Source organism: Protomyctophum parallelum (assembly GCF_964188405.1).
Source record: "Protomyctophum parallelum genome assembly, chromosome: 12".
Taxonomy (NCBI): Eukaryota; Metazoa; Chordata; class Actinopteri; order Myctophiformes; family Myctophidae; genus Protomyctophum; species Protomyctophum parallelum.
Window position 1 is genome coordinate 29166830 of NC_139712.1, and position 25062 is coordinate 29191891.

A 25062-nucleotide genomic window follows, 5' to 3' on the forward strand; every position below is an offset into this window, starting at 1 on the left:
ACACTGGTTTCAACACAGCAATCTTTTTAGAGTACATTGTGCTTCAGTATGTTGACAAGCTTCATGGAGATGCTCATTTTCCTTTCCAGCTCGATTTGGCACCTGCCCACAGAGCCAAAAGTACTAGTAACTGGTGTACTGACCATGGTATTACTGTGCTTAACTGACCAGCCAACTGGCTTGACCTGAACCCCACAGACAATCTAGGTTGTATTGTCAAGAGGAAGGTGTGAGACATAAGTCTGAACAATACAAATTTACATTTACGGCTGTTATCAAAGCAAACCTTGGCTTCCATAACACCTCAACAGTGCCACTGGCTGATCACCTCCATGCCACACCCCATTGATAAAATGATTTGTTCAAAAGTAGCCCAGACCAAGTATTAACTGCATACATTAATATACTTTTCAGATGGTCGACACTCGTTTTAATTTTTTTTATTTTAGTGGTCTTGCAAAAAATTACAATTCATTGATTTTCATGAGCTGTATGCCATAATCAAGATTAAAACAAAAAAATGTTTTAAATATTTCACTTTATGCATAATTAATTGAGAATATATGAAAGTTTCACTTTTTGAATTATATTATGGAAGAAAATGAACTTTTACAAAATATTCTAATAACTTGAGATGGACCTGTATGTGTGTGAAAATACTAAATGAGACTGGTTCAAATTTCACTGGTTAAACAGGCTTTCCACAGGTACTGAGGGAATCCTGGTGATGCAAGGTTAAAAAGCTGCAGTGAGTGCACACCGGATTTGAAGCTGGTTTCCTGCGCAAGCTCTGACCATTGAGCTGATAGAGCCTGCCTGTTTGCTCAGGGGATAAATTCAATCTTGACCATCAGGTAGGGTGACCGACCAGATGACCACCTTTACGTGGGACAGACCCTCATTTCCAAGACTTTACAAGCGTCCCACAAATTGATGTCCCACATTGTGACTTGCCAGGCATCCGTGTTCAAATGCCCTATTAGTTGGCTTTCTGTTGTAAAGTTATATCATTGTCTCTTTTCCTGCTCCAAGATGTGTTTTTAAGCCTGTTAAAATAACATGAGCCAAGTCGGCCATGCTTGAGACACATGCTTGGGGTTTTCTAAAAAAATATATGCAATATTAGGCCTATGGTCGAATATGACATCAATGTTTTTAATAGCAGCTTAAGTAATAAGTTGAAACCTGTCCCTTCGCCCTGTCCCACATGTTCCACTAAAGTGAACAGTTTGGATCTGGTAACCCTACCATCAGGTCAAAATTTGTGTATAGGTGAGTCAAGAGCTATGACACGATGTACTGCATATTTCCAAATAGTAGCCCATGTGTTGAATACGGAAAATTGATTTGGACCCTGGGCGTTTAAAAGGAACCAGGCCAAATAATAGCCCCAGCGCACCTGCACATTTGGCTAAAGAAACTGCAAATAATTGGATGGGGTGTTTAATACAGAAAATGGTGTCAGACCCCCAGTGGATATTAGGTAGTGTCCGGCTATTTGTGGTAGGGCTACTATTTGGAAATATTGGCCTACGGTAAATGTCTCAAAATTCAAAAGTATTCATAAAATAAAATTGAATTGAACCAAAGATCCTTAATTTTGGAAGATAGGCCTATGCGGCATATGCCATCCCATGGTTCGTCAGTCACTAGATATGAAAGGGTACACTACTCACACGATGGTCTCCTAAGAGGACATGGTTGTGTCTCCCCATTCACTTATCTTCAGTCAGACACAGATACCCACCCTAGACATTTTGATACTACTTGCTTTTTCTTTTTCACTCTATAGAGGGTATGCACATGCATAAAGTGAATGCCAAATCGAGTCGTAACATTTGTTTCAAAGTGAGTTTAATGTTGTTTATCGTCTTTTAATGCAATCAAATGCAACTTTTCTGTTCGGATGAATGGGCTGTCAAGGCCAGAAAGTAGTTTTTTGTGTTTCATCTTGAAACTTAGGCCTACAAGTGACATTTGTTTTCCTTTCTACTGTTTGTTACAATGTGTGTAAAGGACCTACTGTAAGTGTAGATGAGCAGATTCATATCCCATTGCACTACTGCACAGGTTTATGATAATCCTATTGACACTACTTCACCCTCCCAATGACTGATTGTGGGGGTTAGCAGAGATACTCGTAGAGAGGCTGGGGAATTGGCTTTACTAAATTGGAACTTGAAGAGGAGAAAATGTTTTTTCTTTTGTTTTGAATGGGCATGTTTTGCGCAACAACACAGTCTTTTCATTATGTCTGCTATGATCTCTGAGATTTATATTATTGAAATTGCAATAAAAATATTTTGAAAAAAAGACACTACTATAGGCCTACTAGCTTTCCCCCAAACTATGAGAGGAAACAAAAAATGCACAAGAAGCCTAACTACAATAATTCACTGTTTACAATTACAAGTTTACAATTAAACCAGATGGCAAACCCATTCAAATATATGCTATAACTAATGGTGTCAGTCAGTGTAGCCTATCTGATGGCTTTACAAGCTTTTACCCACTGTCAAAGTTATTTCAGTGTGACTGTGAGTAATAGAGTATACTGTAGCTGCTAAAATCTTATCTAGGGCATTGGCCAGGACCCGATCCAGAAGGAGCAGTGCAGTAAGTGATAAAAAAAATGTATTAGTAATAGTAGAGAGAGTAGAGCCAGTAGAGTGATCATTCAGTAACAAACAAACAACAAACAAACAAACAAACAAAAAAAGATCTTTGGTCTCCTAGAGTCCTGGGACATTTATAGTGTTTAATTTAATATTGACAAAATATAAACATTACTATATGACAAAATATCAGGACAAACTGCAGTTACAATAGGCTACTGGAAAAATATATATGAAACTTAAAAATCGAACTAATAACAAATAAAATAAATAATCTCGCAATACCATATTCTTCACAGATTATTCTGGTTTTCACATAACTTTAGTGTTGCTTTGCTTAGCAAATTCACTACAATGAATATGAAATTTAGCAAGAATTAAGAGAAGGTTGATAACATACATTTTGTCTAGGTAGGATTATTTTATCAATCATTTGAAAGTCCAACAATGCTGAATGGAGGACAGGACAAGAGAAGACCCCTACGCCATCATAGACCTGTCATCTGACGTCATAGACCCGCGCCCGGCGGTGGAATCAGGGCGTACAATAATTCGGATCTTTCGTGCAGGATAATTGATCCATATTTGTTGTTTTCCAAACATTTTAAAGCGTTGTAATAAACCGTAGCATAGTGAAAGTACTGAAGGTATCTGATGAGACATTTAAACGTACGTCGGTCTCTTTCCATGCATGTTAGTAGTAAAGTAGGTTGGTTGATGATAGGCTAGCTGGCTACCTAGCTTAATGCTGTTTTCCTTTTTATTTTCATTTTTTAAAGACAGATGAAAGTAAAATAGAATTATTTCTGCATTAAACCTTTTGGAGGTTATTATCTCCACTCAGTAACACACAGACCAGGTACCAGGCATTATTCTTATTTCACAGACCACAGTAAAGTTGAATGCTTAAAATTACTGTATGAAATATACAGTTTAGCTGCATGCCAGTCAGTTAGCTTGAATTCTTTATTGGATGTAAACAGCACGAGGTACAGTCAGACATAAGGGGATAACAAAAACAAAGTCTTGGGAACTTGTTTCCATTGTGGTCCTGTGCAGTAAGCTAGTCATGACGTGATACATTACTGTCACCATCTGTTGTTATTACTAACACATTACACAGACATGTTTCATATTCACACATACCCCACTATTGTGTTGCCCTTTAACAATCTCCAAAGTTAAGAAGTATTCCCCTGCTTCAGCGCCAGCAGCTGTGTGATGCAATTCACAATGGACTGTTGAAATCTTACAACCGTACTACTACTAGTACTCATCAGACAGGGTCAGACAGAGACCTTATTACAATTTCCCCCAAAGGTCAGAAAGTTTGCCTGCCCTGCGTCTGCCTTGGTGTAGCAGAGGGAGCAGATAGATGGGGAATTGTTGCGCGGCCTCTAGCCCCTGTGACACTGTAGAAGAGAGAAGTGGCTTGTTGCAGGATGCCACCACCAAGGCTGCGCTGCCCTCGGCGGAGACGGGAGGCATGGTGGGTGAGTTTCAGGACAGTCCCGAGGCAGACACCGATCAAAGGTAAGATGACTCCTCAAGACTGTATTAGGGTTGAGATCCTTTAGGATTTTTACTATTCCGGTTCCTTAACGATTACCGTATTGTGCCGAATATAAGACGACTGATTATATAACCCCCATTTTTCAAAACTAATTTGTGGAAAAATAACATTGAATGTCAAGTCCCCGATTATAATACGACAGTCAGACCAATATAGGGTAATTGTCTTACTCCTTAACGGTTCCCTTTAATTATTCCTATACACATTTCTATATACCCACTCAGGCCCGGCGCCAGGATGAAATGATAGAGGGGGCAATCGGGGGCAGGTATTGGACATGAAGACAATGCGCCACATTTGCATATCTATAGAGGGCGGAGGCGCACGATTTCGTTGGCTTCCTTCCTTTCAATGCCTGGAAATGTACCATTGTTTTGTCTGTAACTATTTGATCTAAGGGGGCAAAGAGGTTGATTTAGGGGGGCAAACACCCCCTTTGCCCCCTCGTGGCGCCGGGCCTGTACCCACTGGTTTTTAAAGTGAGGTTACAGGGACCCTCTGTGTTACTTGAGGAGGTTCCAAATGGACCCTTAAAGGTCTGTAACACAGAGTATACAAATGGTCCATTGTTCCATTCCGTGGTATCTTTCAATGTTTAAAACCACCACCAGTATTATTGTAATTCTATAGCAAATATGAAGTTCACATACAGTACCAGCTATGACAAGTTTGATAAAACCCGGTTCTGGAAAATGTGATGGAACCAATTTTTATTATAATCGACAAGAATTTGATTAGTCTGATAAACCACTTGTATTATGTATTAACACCTGATGGGTATTTTTCCACCATATAGCTTTAAAGACTATAGAAACAAGGACCAAGGACTGTATTAAAAATAGTTACTATAAATAGCTTCGACAGCAGAGCTATGATACTGGGAACTAAGAGCTCCGAAACACCGGAACTCTGGAAATACTTTTAGAAGTAATCAAATTACAATATATACTTAGCTTTAACCAGGATACTTTAAGTAAATAGCCAATATAAATAATGTTACTCTAGGAGAATTACCTTTTACATACCAAAATGTTTACCTTGAGTCCACCACAGAGGAGATGTCCATTCAGAGTGAGGTTTTTAGTCATATTTTATGTTGATTCAGAGAGACAGAACAAGATCCACATATTCAGCATAATAATAATTTACAATCAGATTAGACAGACCCCGCAGGGCCGGTCCAACGTGGTCTCTCAATGCTGTTCCAAAATGGCATTGGGTATTTATACTTCTTTACTCAAAATGGAGAATGGTACAAAATAGACGTGGCAATACAGAGGAGCATCCTAACCAATGTATGGGATATGTAGTTTTGGGAATGACCTGTAGTTTGAGAAAGCACAGAGGCTGGCGTTGCCATGGCACCCGGTTGATAAGATTCCCCAGCCCAAGAGCAAGGTCATGCGCAGGCAGCAGACACCTCTCATTATGCAGTGTAATCGGGAAACTACATTTCTTACTAACTAGACGCTGAGACAGCGTGAAGTAATAATATCTACATATGAGTGGAGCACAGGGCAACCAGATTAAAATGTCAAAGGAGTCAATGACCATCCACCCACAAAATGCCACCAAAATGCGTAGAAAATACCTATCAACACCCCATGCTGTCTTTCATGATTTGTTTAGGAAAATAAGCGATGAGGCTGAGATCAAAGAAGACGGGAAGGTTGTCGTTATGGTGCGGGCGAAGCAGAGTCCCCAAGCCAGAGTACCAGAGCCTGCCAAGCCTCAGGAGAACGGACCCACGCACAAAGGACCTCAACCCACGGAGGGGGAGCGCCATACCGCCAACAACAGCGCCCAAATAAAAGAAAACGTAGCCGACAACATAGCACAAGACGACCACACACAGGAAACCTCTGAATGTCTGCTAGTAAGCCCTTTGGAACCCTCGCAGACGGAAGACGCTCCCGTGCCTGAAGAACACGAGGCAGACATGACCGCGGAGTCGGACGTATGTGCTGGAACAACGGAGCCCATACACCTGGGGGAACTGTCCACGGCTGTGCTGGACGACACAATCGTCCCACAAGAGGCAGAGGAGGCCGTGTTCCCTGAAATCCATTCCCTCAGGTAGGCCCGTTACAATTATTACATAATCGCCTAATCGCAATTATTTTAGATAATCGCGATCATTGTGCATAATTGTTTCCATGTTGAAACAGGTTTCCAAAAATAGTGGAAATAGCAGATCTTCTACAAGCTTACATCGCATCACTTTGTGTCCAACTTGTAGATCAGCTATTTCTGATCTAAAAAACATACCTGCCCTGTGCAATTTGTGATTATGAAGCGTAAAAGGTCAGACAGATTATTATTAATGAATTAATCGTCAACTTAAATGTAATCGTGACAGCCCTTCCCTTGGAGCGGACGTACAGAAGACAGAGCTCATCGCAGCGCCAGAAGAGGAGGCGGCACTCGGCGGTGATGATGACGAGCAGGCAGACGACAGCTCCTTGTCGCCTGCTCACGCAGCGGGCCCTCCTCCAGGGGATGCATCCTCTTCTCGGTGTGATGAAGTGTCTTCTCCAGCAGATGCTCCTCAGATACCCGAGGCAGAGGCTTGTCGTCCAGCCTCCTCCTCCTCCCCGAGGCCTGTGTCAAGCGAGGAGAAGGTCAGAGAAGAGATGAACCTCACTGGAAGTGTCCCTGATTCACACTTCTCCCCCTGCTCTGCCTCCCCGTGCCGGTGAGTCACATGACATTATGGGCAAGCATGCCACTGTCACTTGCTTTGGTGTCATACTTAATGTTGTCAATAACAATAACACAATCTTTGTCCTAACACACATTCACCAAATTATTTTCACAAATTTAACATCCTGATTCAGGCGGCTTGAATTTCTGTGTGGCGTTGCCCCTAATTTTAATTTATTCCTGCAAATAATATTTAAAATGTAATATCCCCTGTGCTCTCCTGTGTATCCATTTGTATTTTAAATTTTTCCTGTAAAGATAAATTTTCAGGGTGGTCCAATATTCACTAACAAGGATGGATGTTTTCAATGGGGCTACTAATAGCATGGTTAAAATGGAGATTGAAGTTACTATGAGTTTGTATAGGAAGGGGGCGTTGTTGCCAAGGTTACAACTCCCAGTGTAAGTTTGCCTAATTTGGGGACAATGTCATGACTTATTAGTGATGGCACAGCATGAAGTCACATTATGTAGATATACGTCAACCTTCCTAGAGTTTCAATCAGAATAATTAGCCAGATCAGAACAAGGGATTATTCAATATGTCCAACCTGCGACCCTCTACCAACAGGTAAACCCAAATACCAACTAAATGAACTAATAGCTAATCCCAATTAATGGTGACCATACACTGCGATTGAACTTTTCAACCTCATTTCGTACCACCATAGGTCTATCTTGTATCTTCAGACAAATAGGGCTATCCCAGCTATTACCGCAGATTCAAGAGTGACCTCTGGCTCCCCGTATCTTACCATTGTCATCAAGGGTTTAATTTTAGAGTGACACGCTTTCCAGGTTCCTAGGCGATATAAGAATAACCTTAACCTTCATTACACACGTGTCTGATCAAATTGATATCAATTATCAAACCAGAGGTTCTTCCGCTTAAGTCGCACTGTTAATCCGACCAATATGTCTTGAGTCATAGTGTCGGGGGCTTTGTCAGAGTACCAGTTGTACCTCCCTGAAAAAGATCCAACCGTGTCAAAACGACTCAATGAACCAGTGGAGCTGAGTATTATTTACCAGTGTTGCAGACTCTATTTTTGAGGGGCACTAGCCCCTCCTATGCCCAGCTTTGTGTGTTTGTGTGTACCAAATCATTATGATTTGATTGGCTGAATAGCTGAACGGAATGTGATGTATGATGATGTATGATAAGAGCACCGCTCACTTCACACAGTGTTTTGGTGTGCTACCACATTCACCAAATCATTTTCACAAATGTAACATCCAGATTCAGGCGGACTGAATTTCTGTGTGCCGTTGCCCATACTTTTAATTGATTCCTTCACTTAATTGATTCACTTCACAGTACACTAGTGATTTTTCTCTTCCTGTATTTACGTTTGTCCAGCACCTGGGCTAGAGGTTGCATGCCTCTACCAGTTCAAGTTGTACCCTTGTGTCTGTGTCCCTTTTGTGCCCATATATGGATATGTCTGTTTTTCTCTGTCTACCTGTCCCTTACAGTATGTGGAGATATCTGTCCTTGTACATTTTATGCCCATATATGGAGATCCTCTGTCGTCAGTATATGGACTATATGTCCTTATCGGCATGCCCATATATGGGCATATCGGTAGGATAGGCGGTTCCAGACAACTGCATAACCCGAACGACCACACCACACTCTTGAGTCCTGCACAGAGTTTAAAGTCGGTTGGTCCCTTAAATGCTCATGACCATGTTATGAGCATAGCGGTTGGGTCTGTGGCTCTGGACAACTGGATCTCTGTATCTGTCAGTCCTTTTATATACTAGTCCATACCTGTTTGGGGATATGATGTACCCACGGAACATCTGCCACGTATACAGTATATAACGGGTGTCCCCTGGCACACCCGTTATGCAACGTTCAGGATTCATTGTCATCGCCCGTGTACAAATTCAGATCGTGTGCAAATCCATCCACTAAGGAGAAGGTGGGCGACAAGTGGACATAATCAGTGATGGCTGGATTGCTAAAGAAGACCACAGGTCTGGTGGGCCTGGCCGTGTCCAAGAATCCTCATGAGCGCCTGAGGATTCTGTACACCAAGATCCTGGCATCGGTACAGACCATGCCTCAGGACGCCGCCTACAGAAAGTACACCGAACAGCTGACCAACGATCGCTTCCAACTCGTCAAATCGAAGCAGGACGTTGGGAAGCTGGAGCAGAAAATTAACTGTGGTCAGATCGAGGAGGTAATTTTCCAGGCAGAGTGTGAGCTGGCTCTGTCCAGAAAAATGTCAGAGTGGAAGCCATGGGAACCACTCATCGAAGAACCCCCTCCCAACCAGTATAAATGGCCCATCTAAACTGATATTATTTATTGTAATATTATATATGTTGAATGTTCACATGTGTGTTAGATCCATGCTATACTTATAAATAAATGTACAAATATACATACAAAATTTATAATAAAATAAAATAAAAAATAAATAAGGAGAAGGTGGGCAATCTTGTTAGATTGTTGCCCAGTGTCTGATGACATCTCTCTATCTGACACATACTGTAGATAACTGGTGTGGCAAACCCGTTATGACATACCCTCCATTCACTTACAATGAAATGAGACGAGACAATGAGGCGAGGGATCCAAACAGGATGACATTTGAACCTGTGTGCAATCACAAGCACTGTGTGTATGTGTTTCGTGCATTAGCACAGTGGTTATCTTCTCAACCATTGGGCTGCGAACCCGGTACATTTCACAGAATATGGGGCTGCAGTGTCAATCTCTACTGGCACGTGGCATAATGGAATGTTGTACTGTAGTGGAGAGAGCATGTTGTTAATGTTAACGTCAGCAAAGTTACTCTTCTGGTGTAACTGTGTGTGTGGCTGGCAGAGAATTGTCTGTGGTTTTGTTTCATTCCTGTGTTTCTACAAAACAAAATCGTACAATTTCTTCCTGTAAATCAATGCTTAACATATTCATGTCTGTTTAGTCCTGCAATCCACCATGCATGGCTTTGAAGGTTAAGCACCTCCAAATTCCATTCAATTAATTGTGTTCCTGTGTCATTTCCCGTGGACATTTTTGCCACTACACAGCTCCAGTGTGCTTCGGCTGATTTACTATCTTATTTGTTCAATGTCTCATCTGATTGTCTCATAGAAGAGCAGAGAGACAAAATACAACCACCCCACTTGTATAAGTTATATATTGTTGCAAACGTCAGTGAGCCATTACTATGTAACCTGGGCAAAACTGTCTGTCTGTCTGTCACGCTGTGACACCACCCGCCTGCCACCAGAGGGCGCAGCTGTATCACACACACATAAATACACATGCACGCACACATGGACTGGCCCCACTTTATATCCTCGACCTTTTAACCCCTAAGGATAATGTGAGACCCCTCAGGTCCTCGGATAAAGAACTCTTAAAAATCCCAGTGACCAAGTTAAAGACAAAAGGTGACTTTGCAGTGGTTCCTCCTATCTTGTGGAATGCTCTGCCCTTGCCTTTGAGAAATTCCAAGTCAGCAGTTTAAAAACATTTTTGTTTCGTAAATACTTTCCCCATGTTGTCACTTGATTTCCTCTGCAGGTCTGTTTGTTTTGTCTCCATTTTAAATCTTTGATGTATGTATGTATGTATGTATGTATGTATGTATTTGGTTAAAATGGGTAGGGTTTAAAAAAAGGCAAGAGTTTGCTCTGGTGCACTGGCCTAAAAGTGGGTCCTCAAAAACTGCTAAAACTTCTGAAATGTATGTACAGTATGTAGGTATGTATGTGTGTATGTATTTTAAAAGGGGGGGCTTTTTGGTAAAATTCCTGCCCGCAATACCTTCATATATTTAAAATAAGTCCAAAATAGGGTTACCAGTGAAGGGCCAACTGCCTATTCACTGGGGACTATGCAAGGCAGAGGCGTCCACCCCCAGTATATGTGTATGTATGTGTTTGTATATATATGTATATATTTTTTTCTTGCATTATTTTATTATTAGTTTTATATTGTGTCACTGTTCAGCACTTTGTAACCTTGTTTCGAAAGGTGCTTTATAATTAAAATGTACTTACCGTATATTACCAAATAACAGCCCATGCTCAAATAACCGCCCAGCACCAAATAACGGCCCAGGTTCCGACACCATTTTGCGTAATAACCGCCTCCATCAAATAACCGCCTTCCTCTATATAACGGCCCATGGGCCGTTATTTGCAAACTTAATCAGCCTCAGCCCTCATTTATATTATTATATGCGTGTTCACCGTGTTGAGTTTGCAAATCTCCGCACGCCACTCGATCATTTCATAACAGCGCAACACCAGTCCTCCATAAACTAAATCTAGGCTATAGTTTCACAAGTGCCTCCTATGCACAACCAATTGTTTTAATGCAAAGTGGTGTATATTCTGTGTAATGTTTATTGTCATCCGTGTATCACTAGTATCTACAAGCTCCAAGTGTTGCATGACAGCGCTTTGTGAGCTTGCAGATGAACCCTTTTCGGTGCGTGGCGTGCGCCAGCCAGGTCCTCACAAGTATAGTACTATAAAACACCTCGGCGCAACAAGTCCTCAGCGCAACAACAAAGTTGATATTTAAATCGTGTTATTCTCGGTCAATTTTCAACCGATTGTTCTAATTCCAAATGGCCTATAATCCGTGTAAAGTGTAAATTTTCATTGGGTGAAAATCTACCGGTACGTAGGCCTACAGTTTATAATGAAATCATGTGTTTGTCCGCTGCTTCCCCATGCTCAATCAGAACATGTAGTGGTTACACCTGTGTGTTGATACGCTCCCTCTTACAATTAAATCAAAATGCATTGCATGCAATGTTTATTGTTTACCATACTAAAAAAAGATGACTGCATGGAACTGTATGTAACCAAATGATGGCCAGGTGCAGACCGGTGCAAAAAGCCGTGGCCGGTGTGCAAAGAAATAGCTGATCTACAAGCTCACAATGCGTCGAGCCTCGGTGCGTTGTGAGCTTGTAGGTCTTGTACAATATTGATGCACTAAATTGGAAGAGGATGATGAGTATTGGTAGCATTGAGATTGCTACAGTCCCACAAGTTTTGTTCCCACAATTATTATTTTAAAGGTTTTATGACATTCATTTTCATTTACTTTACTTTTTCTTTTTTCTTTTAGGTTTTATGACCTCAATTACACCCAAAAAACCTGAACTTTGAACACTCAGTGGATTTTCTGTGGTCTGAAGTTTTCTTTGGGGTTTTTTGGGCCTTTTGAGCAACAATGAAAACAGTCAACACAGTGAAACAGTGACATCTGCTGGCAAATCCCATTGACATATATGGGATTTGCAGTAAGTGATGTCACTTACTGCCGGCAAATCAGAGCACCTGTTTGAGCCAGAAAACCCCAGATCACAGAAAATCTACTGAATGTTAAAAAAAAAAAGTTTTTGGGTGCAATTGAGATTAGAAAACCTAAAAAAAACAAGAACAATTCCAAAACCTTTTTTTTAATGTCACAATCCCTTTAACAATTCATATTCTACAACATTTCCAAATGTATTTTTACCCCATTTCCAGGCCTATGCATTAATTAGGATATTGTATGCTATCAATCCCCCCAAGCACTACATGTTACTGTATGTTACTGTATGTATATACTGAAACCAAATAATGGCCTTGTGCAGGCCGGTGCAAAAATAAATAACAGCCTATGGCAAATAACAGCCCGGCTCCTTATAATAGCCCGGGGTCCGAATCGATTTTGCATATTAACCGCCCGGGCTACTATTTGGTAATATACGGTACTTACTTATTTGTATTAACATACTCATATCTATACTCAATCTAATTCAGATTGGACTAAATTACATTTTATCCATTAAAAAGAATGATGTCCTCTTTGATTCAGTGCTGCTGTGACAAAGGTCGATCCAGAGAATGACAGCCGGTCAGAAGAACACAAGGAGGCCAGCTGCCCCAGGGACACAATAAGCCATGCTATTATTCCTGAACCATCTCCAGAATCAGATTCCACAGCAGGCCTGGATGAAAACGCTCCAGACTCATCAGAGCATTCGCCGACCACAAGTCCCCTTCCTGTAGGCAGCGAGAGGTGAGCGGGTTCACGTTTTAGTGTCGACACTAAACACGGGAGGTTGTTAACTTGTTTTCAACCTTACATTCCATATGTTTTGGCTCTAGTCTGCATATTATGGCCTCTAAGGGGTGTGAAAACACTGTGGGTTAAATGTTTTTTGCATGACAGAAATTGTGGTATGTGATGTTTATGTCTTCAACCAGATACAGGTTTTACTGAGATTAAGCAAATGTTGTGCTTACTCACCATTTTGATCCACAAATAGGCCTATAGCTGTATGTTTGCTTCATCCTCCTGTCCCGGCTCAGATTATGTGTGACAGCAGAGCATTGTTGTTTTTGTTGTGTTATTTGGGTTCTTATTGTTTTTTATTGCTAAATTGGTTATTTGAGCTTTTGAGCTTTAGGACCTTTTTTTAATAGGCCTATGGTTTTTGTATTTGGGATTTTAGCTACCTCCTGGCCTGTGCGGTACCTTGGGTCAACAAGAGTTGTTTTTAAATGTAAGTGAGTAAGCTTTGCAGAGACATGTGGCCCATACGGTAGATGCTTCTGTAGCGTGAGGCAGCTTGGTTTACAAGTACACACCTGTGCTTTATGAAATATGATTACATTTTACTTGACATTATGTTTCACAGATTTGCACAATTATAGACCTTTTTTTGTATTCATATTTTTGGGGGTTTTCTGCAGTTATTGATACTACACAATAGTGACACTACACACTAGAGAAACAGGAGGAAACAGGGAGTGACACGCAGCAAAGGTTGTCAGGCTCTGGAATCGAACCTGTGTCTCAGGCATTAGAGCCTATATAGCGTCGCAGTCCCGCCCCTACCAGGGCCCAGGAAATGATTCCCCGTTCATTTTCCTCATAGACATTTCAAAAACTATTTATTTAAAGACCTTTTAAGCCTTGTACAAAGCCAACTCGAGTTGTGACAAATGAAATCATGACAACAAACACAATTTCTCGGGCCGAACAAATAATTAGAAAGAAGAAGAAAATGGCAGGTTACAACACTTTTTTGTTGTTTTTGTCTTTGTAATTATTTTTTTGGTCCAAAATATTGTGTTTGTTGTCATGATTTGTCACGACTCGAGTTGGCTTCGTACGACGCTTAAAAGGTCTTTAAATAAATACTTTATGAAATGTCTATGGGGAAAATGCATTGGGAATTATTTCCTGGGCCTGGCGTCGTCATGAAAGGGGGCGGAACTGCGACGCTCTATATGTGGTATGCACTTAAACCGCTATTATAGACTTGACGGATATACATGAATATCAATATACGATACATTAAGCTTCAATCATTTCCTCTCCAGTCTGAAGAACTCCCACCAGGATGTGAGTCTAGATCTTCAATGCACATCCATCATCGGCTTGATGGAGGTTGCTAGCTTGGACAGTGTTGTGCAGGAGGACATTGTGCAGGAGGACGCAGAGGAGGAGGACACTGTGCCAAAAGGAGCAGGACAAGTAGAAGACGGACACGTGTCCAATGACGAGGAGGAGGCGACGGGGAAGAAGACCAAGCAAGCCTCCTCTGAGGTTGACGCAGAGGAGGGAGAGCTGCCGAGTCTAAATGGAACAGAGAAACTGGCGTCCATCACTTCTTCTAACGAGGTGCCGGTGGTGCTCGTCACACAGCAGGATGGCCTCGGCGAGGAGGAGGGACTTGGGAACAGGTTTGTTGTTTGTACATTTGTAAACTTGCACCTGTCGCCATGGTTAACATAGAGACAGGAGGGGCACGGTGGCACAGTCGGTAGTGCTGTCGCCTCACAGCTAGAAGGTCCTGGGTCCGATTCCCGCTGGGGACGCTGGGAGCGTGTTCTCTCCTCTGCGTCATCAATGTCCATACCCGAGGCAGGGTTGGCGAAAGGGCCTTTCTGTGTGGAGTTTGCATGTTCTCCCTCTGTCCCCTAGGGTAGGTACCCTCACAAAAAACATGCAGTAATCCTGGTCTCTAAATTACCTCCCCCTGGCCAGCCTGATGGAGGGGAAAGGAACTGGTCGGTGTTCCTTCCACGCGCTACGTCTGGCCGGGGAAACACTCCCCCGTCAGGTGAAAAGAAGCAGCTTGGAATCCTCATGCATAGAAGGAAGCATGAGGTCAGTCCGCTGCCCCCCCAGGTTGGCAGAGGAAGTGTAGTGCCCAGGAATACATTAGATAATTGACACTGAATGAAATTGGCAGTTTGGCCTGTTCACAACTGAGAGGTATAGGGTGCTCCTCTGCACACTTTAAGCCCTCCCGGTGAAAGTCCTCGCTGCCAGGTTAAAATAAGCAGTTAAAAAGGTGATTGAAGTTCATATGAGTTTGTATAGGAACTTGATTTGATTTGATTTGATTTGATTTGATTTGACTTGACTTGATTTGATTTGATTTGACTTTGATTGATTTGATTAAATATCAAATATCTAAATACTGAGTCAAGCAACTTAACTCACTTGGGGTGCTCACAAAAGCCAGAGTTAACATTTATGTTGAAAGTGAAATATCTTTCTTATAACCGAATAAAACTGGGAAAGCATCTGGTATTTTAGAGTTTTGAGTTGGCTATTCAAAAATAGCTGATCCAGGGGTTGTTGGGGGTGTTCCAAGGTGTCTCCAGCTAAATTAGTTAATAGCGTCACAATCATTTGAACCACTTTAACCATTTATACTTTCGCTATTCAAAATTAGCAAACTCACAAAACCTGTTGAGATGGGGGTCCTTCAAATGAATAAGTTGAGAATCCCTACTGGTTGGTCTTTGGGAGGGTCTAGAGACCTTCCCCAAGACCAACCAGTAGGGGTCAGCATTGACTGCATGGGGTAATTAATTGGCACAAATAATAATGACTAAATTGGGAAAGATGACCTTTTGAATTAACCATAAGAGTGAATGAGTGTGAATCATTGTCACAGGTTGATGTCTACATTTTCGAATGTCACTGTTTGCTGCGGTCAGTGCAGCGGCTAGTGTTGCGTTTCATTGATGAAACGCGACACTAGCCGCAGTGTGTGTCGCTATATTTAAAACCATTGTTTTCCTTGCAGTGATGAAGACCTGTATCGTGGAGCCGAGGAGCTTCCCCTGGCGCACGTAAAACCGACGGAACCCGTTCCTCTGTTCGAAATCACACGTCAGTAAATCATAAACGGCCGCATAAGTAACGACAGCTATTTGTATCACAGAGTGCACACTTGCGGTACTTTTTTGGAATACACACACTATAGTCCTTTTGTTCCGTCAATAATTATATTTTCTTACTTTTTAGTTCCAAAGGTGGAGGACAGATGCAGCTTGGCTCCGGCCGTGGATATTCTGTCCTACAGCGAGAGAGAGTGGAAAGGAAATACTGCCAAAAGTACTCTGATTAGAAAGGTCAGTGGATATTTGGCAATGGAAAGCTGTGTTTTCAGGTTGTGGCTGGTTTGTTGTTCTATATATACACGTTTGTTTTGTTCTCTTATCTTGCACATCGTTAAGTTTTAAATATTGTTGTTTCTCGACTTTTCAACGAAGCGATCGGAATTGAACTCGCTGTGGTATTTGCTTCTGGTAACAGGGTTATAAGGAGATGTCTCATCGGTTTGGCAGCCTGAGGAGAGTGAGAGGAGACAACTACTGTGCCCTCCGAGCCACTCTGTTCCAGGTGCTTTCCAACAGCACCCAGCTGCCCCAGTGGCTGCAGCAGGAGGACTTTATCATGGTACGTATTTACACAGACAGTGATTGTTTGAATTTGATTTGTTTAACGAATTATAGGCTCTACTACTACAGGGGTTTTCAACTGATTGTGAACCAGGGACCACCACCCTGACTAAGAATCAACCTGTTGTGTTGGGAGGGGGATATGTGCTAAGATTAGTGCTTTAGCAAATTAGCACTAATCTTATTAAGCTCATGTTAACTGATACAGTATATTGATTTGTGTGATTGAGTGAGCAGACGTGATTATACACCAATAATGATGACCCAATGGGGCAATCTGGTAGAAAAGGGAGTTAGAATCTCAAGTCCCTTCTTGACATTCTACGTGAGACATGGCCAAAGCATTTCTCCGAAAACGTTGAGAACCCCTTTGTAAGCAACCTTAATAAATACATTTTTTGGAGCATTATCCAGTGTGCAGACCTTACATGTTTCTATTGTTATAACCTCGGCCCGGCAACTGGCTTTATAAGAGGAGACCCTCTAAAATGAGATGTTGCATCTCAAGGGGTTTATCCTTTCAATAAAGGTATAATATTAACTTTGTATTCAATCTGTGTAATTGTATTATGCATGCTAAAGAACCACTGTAGAGGACTCTTGGGTTCACCTTTCACTTTGTTTTGTGAGTTGTGTGTGTGTGTGTGTGTGTTTGTGTGTGTGTGTGTGTTTGTTTAGCCTCCACTCCCTCCTGTTGTGACTGACAGACTGTGACTGAGTTTCTTGTTGTACTGGTCTGGTCTTCTCTGTCTTCTCCTATGAGAAGTTAAAATGTTTATTTGATGGCCATAGCCAACTCTGTAATCTTGCGGTACTCCTTTCTCATCGTTGAGCGGTAGATCCAGATGTGGTCCGACAACACACAACAGTGGAAGTAACAAAAGTAACATCCGGTTGCGGGTTTTGGCTCTTCAAAATTAAACAAGCAAAAATCCTGGCGTGAATTACAGCGGATTAATTAATGTATCCTGTCGGCCAAACGGTTAAGAATCATGTAATCATGTAATCCCTTTGTGCTCCCAGCTGCCAAAGGAACTGGAAGCCAGGGACGGTCTGGTGAGCCAGTGGATATTTCCTGGAGAGTGCCGGCAGGTCGACGAGACAGGAGATGCCACCCAGCAGCTAAAATACTACATGGAACTCCTCCGAAATAAGGTACTTCCTTCCTATGCATCCTACACTGTACACTGTAAACAGTTAGCTGGTATTTGAAACGCATCGTTTTATTATTGTAACTGACTGCCGGTGTGCCAAAGACGAATTTCCATTCTATGTCAATTTAATGGACAATAAAGTTTTCTTTATCTTTATCTTGTTGCTGCTGCTGCTGCCCAGTATGTATTATGGTAGCTAAGCTTTTTTTTTTTTTTTTTTTTTTACTTTTTCTGTTTTGTATGTGTCTATAGAGTTAACATTACTCTAATTAGTCTAATAGACTCCCGGGTGTGGCTAGAATATTCAAATATGTGTATTTTTGGATTCTTCTTGAAAGCTGAAAGCCTTTGAGTCAAAAGGCCCAATCAAAAATACACCGCTTTAGTGACACACTAAAATCCTCGCCTCCCCTAACCCCTCCCCCATTATCATACAACAACAGCTGTGGGCGTGTTCAGGTGGAGGGTGCTAAGGTAAAAAGCAGGTAGTATACGTAATGAACTGGTAGGTGTGGCGGCGGCCACATAAAAACATCACTTTAATACTTTCTGTAATCTGTACACTTTTTTTTTTTTTTTTGCTGTAACCCTACAGCAGTGGTGCTCAGCCTTTTCAGGCTGTGACCGCGAGTATGGTGGCCTCGACTCGTTATCACCGTTTAGGACAGGTGATAAGGTTACACCTTATTATTAAGGTTATCACCTACAGAGATACGTATCTCTGCTGTAGGGCAGATGTCAGGGTTGACGTCACGACTACCTAGCCGTTACGTCACCACCTCCTTTTATAAGGCATCGTGCCAGAATCATTCTTTGTCGGATTATAAACTACAGTCAAGTCTGTATAAGAATATAAACCTAAGCCTTAAAACGAAGCTTATCTTTTAACTTGTCCATCTTTAAACCCGAAATCTCATCTACTCGGCAAGCCTTTAGTCAAGACTATACTCCTCCTGAAGCTAGGAGTTACACCTGGTCAGCACTTCCGCTCTTGTGACCGCGGAACATTCCCAACCCTTGCAGCAGAAACCAACTATGTACAAAATATTAACTTTTCAGGAAATTGAATGTGTTTTTAAAACGAATATTGCCTCATCAAAGTTCTATGGTGACTTTATACATATATTATCATCACGTAATACCTAAATACAGCTCAAGTGGAGGTAGTTGTTTTGTCCATTATTGATTTAGATTCAATGACCAAGATAGACGGAAAAAGTAAGTTGGAGTAGTTGAGGTAGTTTGAACGACAGTAGTTAGGAGGTTTAGTCAGAAAGTAAAACCAACACACAGACATAAAGGGTGTTCAATACCTCTGATTTATTAACGAAAAAATAATAAAAAGAGAAACGGAGATAGTTGGTTTATGCCCGACCGCGACGATATATTACAAGCCTAAACCACTACTGTATTTTTAGGCCATCCATAAACGTACATCAAAGGCGTTCACCTGCATTGTGTTTGGCTTGAGTGCCATCTTATGTTGATGGCATATTGGCTTGAGTGCTACCACATGTTGACAGCACATGTGTCCTCCTGCCATACTCCCCTGTATGCCTTTGCACACAGAAAGTGTGTTTAGATATATATGATAGGAAAGTTCAAGGAAACCGAGCCGTTTAAGTGACACAACCTTTAGTTTATACAGTAACATAACGACATGGGCCCCCAGGTAACATTTTATTGGCTCTCGTTACCATTTGAAACTTGGAATTTATTGTGCACTTCTTTTCAAAGTCGTGCTTGTTGTCGTTGTCGGGTGTATGCATGCTACCTTCAGCCATAGGATGCTGTAGTTGAATTTGAGTGGACTCTCAGGTTTTGTGGTACTAGAATTGACATGTGTGGAGGTTTCTTTCCTTGCAAACGGACTGATGGCGCAAGTTAAATGAATGACAAAAGGAGCTGTGGTTCAAGCTTGTACTTTATTGTTACATCTTGTGTACAGGACAGTACAAGTAATAACAGCAGAATAATGTTTTTATTTTTTATTTTTTAAGTATTTAACTATTTATGGTGTCTGGGACATTCCACATTATGTCGGCAGAGGAGTAGAATCAATGCGAACTTTTCCCATGTTTGTTCTAACATTTAGTCTCTTCATCTTGCCCCAAAGTGGCGCGCGGTGGTGGGCTGCTCCAGCACAGCGGAGCGCCAGCAGCTGTGCGAGCAGGTGTTCCAGGGCGGCGAGGAGGAGCTGGGCCTGCTGGAGGCGCTCAAGCTGCTGATGCTGGCCCGGGCCGTGGAGCTGCACCGCTGCATGCAGGGAGGAGGCGACGTGCCCGTGTTCTGCTGGCTCCTGTTCGCCCGCGACTCCTCCGAGTGCCCCCGCACCTTCCTGTCCAACCACCTCAGCCATGTGGGCTTCAGCGGGGGACTGGAGCAGGTAAACACAAACCATGTGTGGTGGGCATTTTGTTCTCTGCTCGACCCCCTTTGTGTTTGTTTTAACCCGTTAAGGCCCGAGGCCGAGTCTACAAAAATAATGCCTTCTGCATCAGTAGTTTTCAAACTTTTTCCTGCCAAGGAGGACCCTGTATATTGGCCGTGCAGACCCCCACCCATCTGAAAATGTTTTGTGCCAGGGACCCCCAGAAGAGAAGATTTGTGTAAAAAAAAAAGAACCCACTTTCAAGATCTTGAAATCTGTTCTAAATCCAAGAGTTTTCCAAATAACTTATGTTGCTATATATATTTCTGCTCAAATCCCGATCCCGATGCTTTCCCAGTTTTAATGGGCTAACTTTGAACGGCATGACATTTATTTTAGGGCTTGTCCTACGGCTATGCCGTAGTCTTCAACATTTTATGTCTGTATGTACAGTATATATTGTATATCTGCTGCAGCTTCTCGTTAACACCTCCAGCGTGAGGCGTTCCTCACGCAGCAGCACTGCAGGACAGAACACCGTTTACACAGGAATGAAAACACCAACTATAGTTTCTCCCAGAGTGGGGGGTATAATCACAGGGTTTGTCGTCGGTTCGCCTGGAGAAAATACACACATTAACCACTTAAAGCCTCACTCAGTGACTTTCAGGTCCCACCAGGGATTAGAAACCGGATCCCCCTCGGCCTACACAAGTGCAGTAATAAAAGGTTTATTACTGAGCACACTTAAAATTAAGAAATATTACACAAGAGTGTAAAGCACACCCTCCTCGAGTGCAATATTGCGATTATACAACAGTTATACCATCACAATAAAAGATGTCTACGAACGTGTTTTCATATTGTGGGGCAATTTGCTCTCAAAATAACCTTTTTTTTTTGCAAGCATTATCTCCATTTCCGTGGAATGTTCCCTGGAACGTTGGGTTTGACTCGACACAATAACTAGTCCGTGACATGTTTTCTCAGCCAGCCCCAGACACATTGAGGCTGGCTCTGTGCCAGCCAATGTGACATTGTGACTTCCCAAACTGAATCAATACCACGTAATCAGATTGTTAGCTCAATCTCATTGTACCTAAGTTAGCAGCTAAAAATGAAATTATACCGTGCTGCTAGCCCAGCGATGTAACCTGAGACACAGTCTGAGCAGCACATGTATGAAAGTTCTCAGTCGCAACGACTGATTTCAGTCATTTGGATTCCATAGAGGCCAGCATGTCTACTATGGAAGCATGTTGAGCAGTGATAGCAGCCTATCTACAAGCTCTAAATGTGTCTGGATCAGATAACACTTTATTCAAATGTATTACTTACAGACTTGTGGTGTGCCTTTCTGTCTACTCTATTACACTGCGCTACACATTTTAAAATTAGCTACTTTAAATAAAATACAAAATAAAATAAAATAATTTTTTGGGGGGAAAGCTGATCTACAAACTCATGATGCATCACAGTGTGTTGTGAGCTTGTTGATCAGCAATTTTCTTTTTTTTGGGCCTATAGCAGTTTTTTGTCATTAACTGGTTATCTATTAGGGTACTTTAGAAAACATGGAGACTGGGAAGTTACCTGCGGCACGCCGTCAGGCTGGCTCAGCAGCCTAGGTGCTGTAGTCTATGTTGATAGAAGTATACAGTACATGATGAGTGATTAATGAAGAAGGTGGCAGGATTGAATGGAATGCAGTTTAACAAGAGTTTGATGCAAAGGTGCCTAACTTTAATCTGATGTAATGTGAGGAGGTCTGATGATGAGGCTGTGGATCATGGATTATGATTGTGTGAGTGTTATAATAATACAAATAGCTTGAATTTATATACCGCCTTTCATTAACCCAAGGACAACCTCCGTTGTGGTGGGCATGGAACTTTGCCACTGTGCTACCGGAGCGCACTCTTTAGATTTTCTTTTCTTTTTTTTAAATATATATTACAGCTAAAAATCTAAAATGACACTGATGCTTTCCCACTTTTAATGGGTTAACTTTGAACTGCATGACATAACGCTGCGTGGATTAATATTACGGGACGTCTTGAACATTGTGTGTCTACATTTTTAGGGGGGGGGCACAATACATTTTCAGAATTGTGGCCAAATCCATACCATTTTCGGTATCCTTGGCACAAAAAAGTTTGAGAACTACTGATTTAGAAGGCATTTGTAGCATCGGCCTCAGTGGCACCACTCCAAGTCCATGCCATGTTAAAAGTGTTCACCTTTCACCTTGTTATGCCATTTATTCTTCCTTCCTGCAGGTGGAGATGTTTCTCCTGGGCTACACGCTGCAGTGCACCATTCAAGTTTACAGACTGTACATGGCCGACACGGAGGAGTTCCTCACGTACTACCCAGACGACCATAAGGATGACTGGCCCTCCGTGTGCCTGGTCACCGAGGACGACCGCCACTACAACGTCCCCGTGGGCGAGGAGGACGAGCGACACTACAACGCCCCGGTCGGAGAGGAAGAGGCCGCCGAACTGGCGGAGCAGGAGGTCGCCTTGAGCTGATATTTATGAACCACTGTGGAGACTCTCCTGCCATGCAACGTGTACACTCCTCAGGTTGATGAACCCATTAAGACCTGAGGCCGATTCTACAAATCATCTCTGTCGGGTGGAAACCTCATAATTATGTCCAAAGCTGATACTTTTCAGGATGAAAATAACAACAACATAAAACGGTCGTAGCAGATCGACAAGGTCGTTTCGAGCTTGTGGATCTGCAACTTTTGATGCTTTTGTGTTACGCTGTGGTATGACCAAGTTGGGCGTTGGGGGAGGGGGGAAACAGCTGAAATCGAAAATGACACAGATGCTTTCCCGGTCTTAATGGGTTACGGTTAAACATTTATGCCAATTCTTTTTCTTATCACCGCCATTTTTGAGAGATGCTGCAGCAGAACCAGATTTTACCCATTTTTGTTTTTTAAGATAAAATTGGTTTGCCAAACGTGCAAATTTAAGTTTACAGTTGGAAGAAAAAAAAGCACACGCTACTTCATATCAGGAATGAACTTCAGTCTATAGCGATTGTTTATAGAATCTGAACGGTCAAAGTCCGCACAGTACAGTGGTCAGCAGCACAATATCATTGCCAACAAGAATCTAGATTGTGGGTATTTAACACTGGATAACTTTTCCTTTTGTTCATACATAAGAGTGTTAATTAATATATATGTTTTTTTTATTTGTTAAATCATAAATGTACTTACGTGTAAATTAGGTTTGGTGAGTTTGTTAGGAAAAATGTGTAATTCTGGCAGGTTTACTAATCACCTGGATTAGTCTGATGTTAGTCTCGCCAGCCAGACTATTGCCTCCCACAATGTTCAAATGCTTCCGTCATACAGTCTGGAGCAACGGACACTCTGAAAGATAGAGGATAAAGCGGATGTCCTCCGCGCTTCCATTTCGTCTTTAGAGACGCGCACATTTTTCCAATATGAATACAAATAGTCAAAGAACATATAGCTTGCTGCTTATTAGCAATGGAAATTGTAAAATAGAATCGTTGCTGTCCGGAAGAAACCACCTAACTCCATATTTTTTTATTTTATCATGAATCAATGCTATTGAACACCCTTTATGTATGTGTGTTGGTTAAAAGAAATATTGAACCAATGGAAAGTATTAAAGTGCTTTGGTGAAAACCACCTAACCCTAGCCAAACCAGCTAACTAATCAGTGCTATTGAACACACTTTACGTAGGTTTGTGGGTTAAAAAAAATATTGAACAAAATGAAAAGTATTAAAACGCACTATGACAAAAACCCCTTAACTCCACTTGAGCTGGATGTTTTTGTTTTTTTCATTTCCTGAAAGATTGTAGTTGGGTGGTTTCTTCCAGACAGCAGAGATATTTTTGTGAACGGAAAAGACGAAACGGATGACAGCTTCCGTAATCAGATTTCGGGTGTAGGTGTAGTTCCAGACTATATAGCATTCGGAGATTGTGGAATAGTGGTCCTGCATATTCAGAGGAAAATTGGAAAGACACTTGTAAAAAGATCAGTCGCTGTCCCTGTGTCAGAGACATGACTGGTCTGTGTGTGTGTGTGTGTGCGTGCGTGTGTACGAGAGACTCAAAGTCTAATATGTTGCCTTTAACCAAGCTGGTAAAAAAACGTGCCAATGTTGCTACAAATGCCGTCAACATTCTCAACCACCAGCTACTGGGTTGATCTACAGTAGTTAAAGCTACTGGGTTGATCTACAGTAGTTAAAGCGTTGCTTGGTTCTCCATGTTGCCTTAGTAATAATGCACAATAAATAATTAACTTTTTTTCTTTTGGTTGGTTGGTTGGTTGGTAATTTTCTTTTTCTTACCATTAACCTTGAGCAAGTGAAGGCGTTAACATTCACAATTATGCCATTTGAAGAAACTTTGTTCTTGCTCTGTTGAAATAAACCTACAGTTTGCTACACCTGTACTTTGAGCCTTTTTTCTACACATTGGTATGATTGAGTAGCCTGGAATCCAGATGGAGGCACTTCAGCGTTTTTTTAAACTTCGCTTCTCCGTCTGGCTATCATCCTGTTTGAGCCACTGGAAGTGGCATTACCAGACTGAGAAGTGAAAAAACAAACACCAAAAGGAGTGAATCAGTCTGGATTCCAGGCTAATGATTGAGGCCTCTAGCCCATTCAGACCTGAGGACGATAATACAAATGTCTTCTAAAACATGACATTTTTCAGAAAAAACTATGTTTCTATGTCAGTGGTTCTCAAACTATTTCATGTCAAGGACCCCCAGGAATTATATGTAATTGGTCACCGACCCCCATCTGAAAATATGTTGTTCCAGAGACCCCCTTCCTCCCCCCCTCCCGGAAGCAAAGATTTGAATTTAAAACACTCTGAAAGAATATATATTCAAAGAT

General features: G+C 41.8%; 2 protein-coding genes across 2 annotated transcripts; both read left to right on the forward strand.

Moving 5' to 3' along the window:
* The first annotated feature begins 3146 nt into the window (after positions 1-3146).
* Positions 3147-24603, forward strand: LOC310867756 (uncharacterized protein). Its single transcript, XM_083777880.1, has 12 exons — positions 3147-3284; positions 3936-4148; positions 5818-6264; positions 6548-6883; positions 12737-12940; positions 14251-14613; positions 15972-16057; positions 16193-16299; positions 16484-16627; positions 17653-17784; positions 19900-20169; positions 22434-24603. Exons 2-12 carry the CDS (start codon positions 3991-3993, stop codon positions 22686-22688), a joined length of 2502 nt encoding a protein of 833 aa, XP_083634006.1. The 5' UTR covers positions 3147-3284; positions 3936-3990; the 3' UTR covers positions 22689-24603.
* On the forward strand, positions 8833-9224 carry LOC310868351 (NADH dehydrogenase [ubiquinone] 1 alpha subcomplex subunit 5-like). The gene has a single exon (XM_083778751.1). The coding sequence runs from the start codon at positions 8847-8849 to the stop codon at positions 9195-9197; it is 351 nt and encodes a 116-aa protein (XP_083634877.1). The 5' UTR covers positions 8833-8846; the 3' UTR covers positions 9198-9224.
* Positions 24604-25062: the final 459 nt, after the last annotated feature.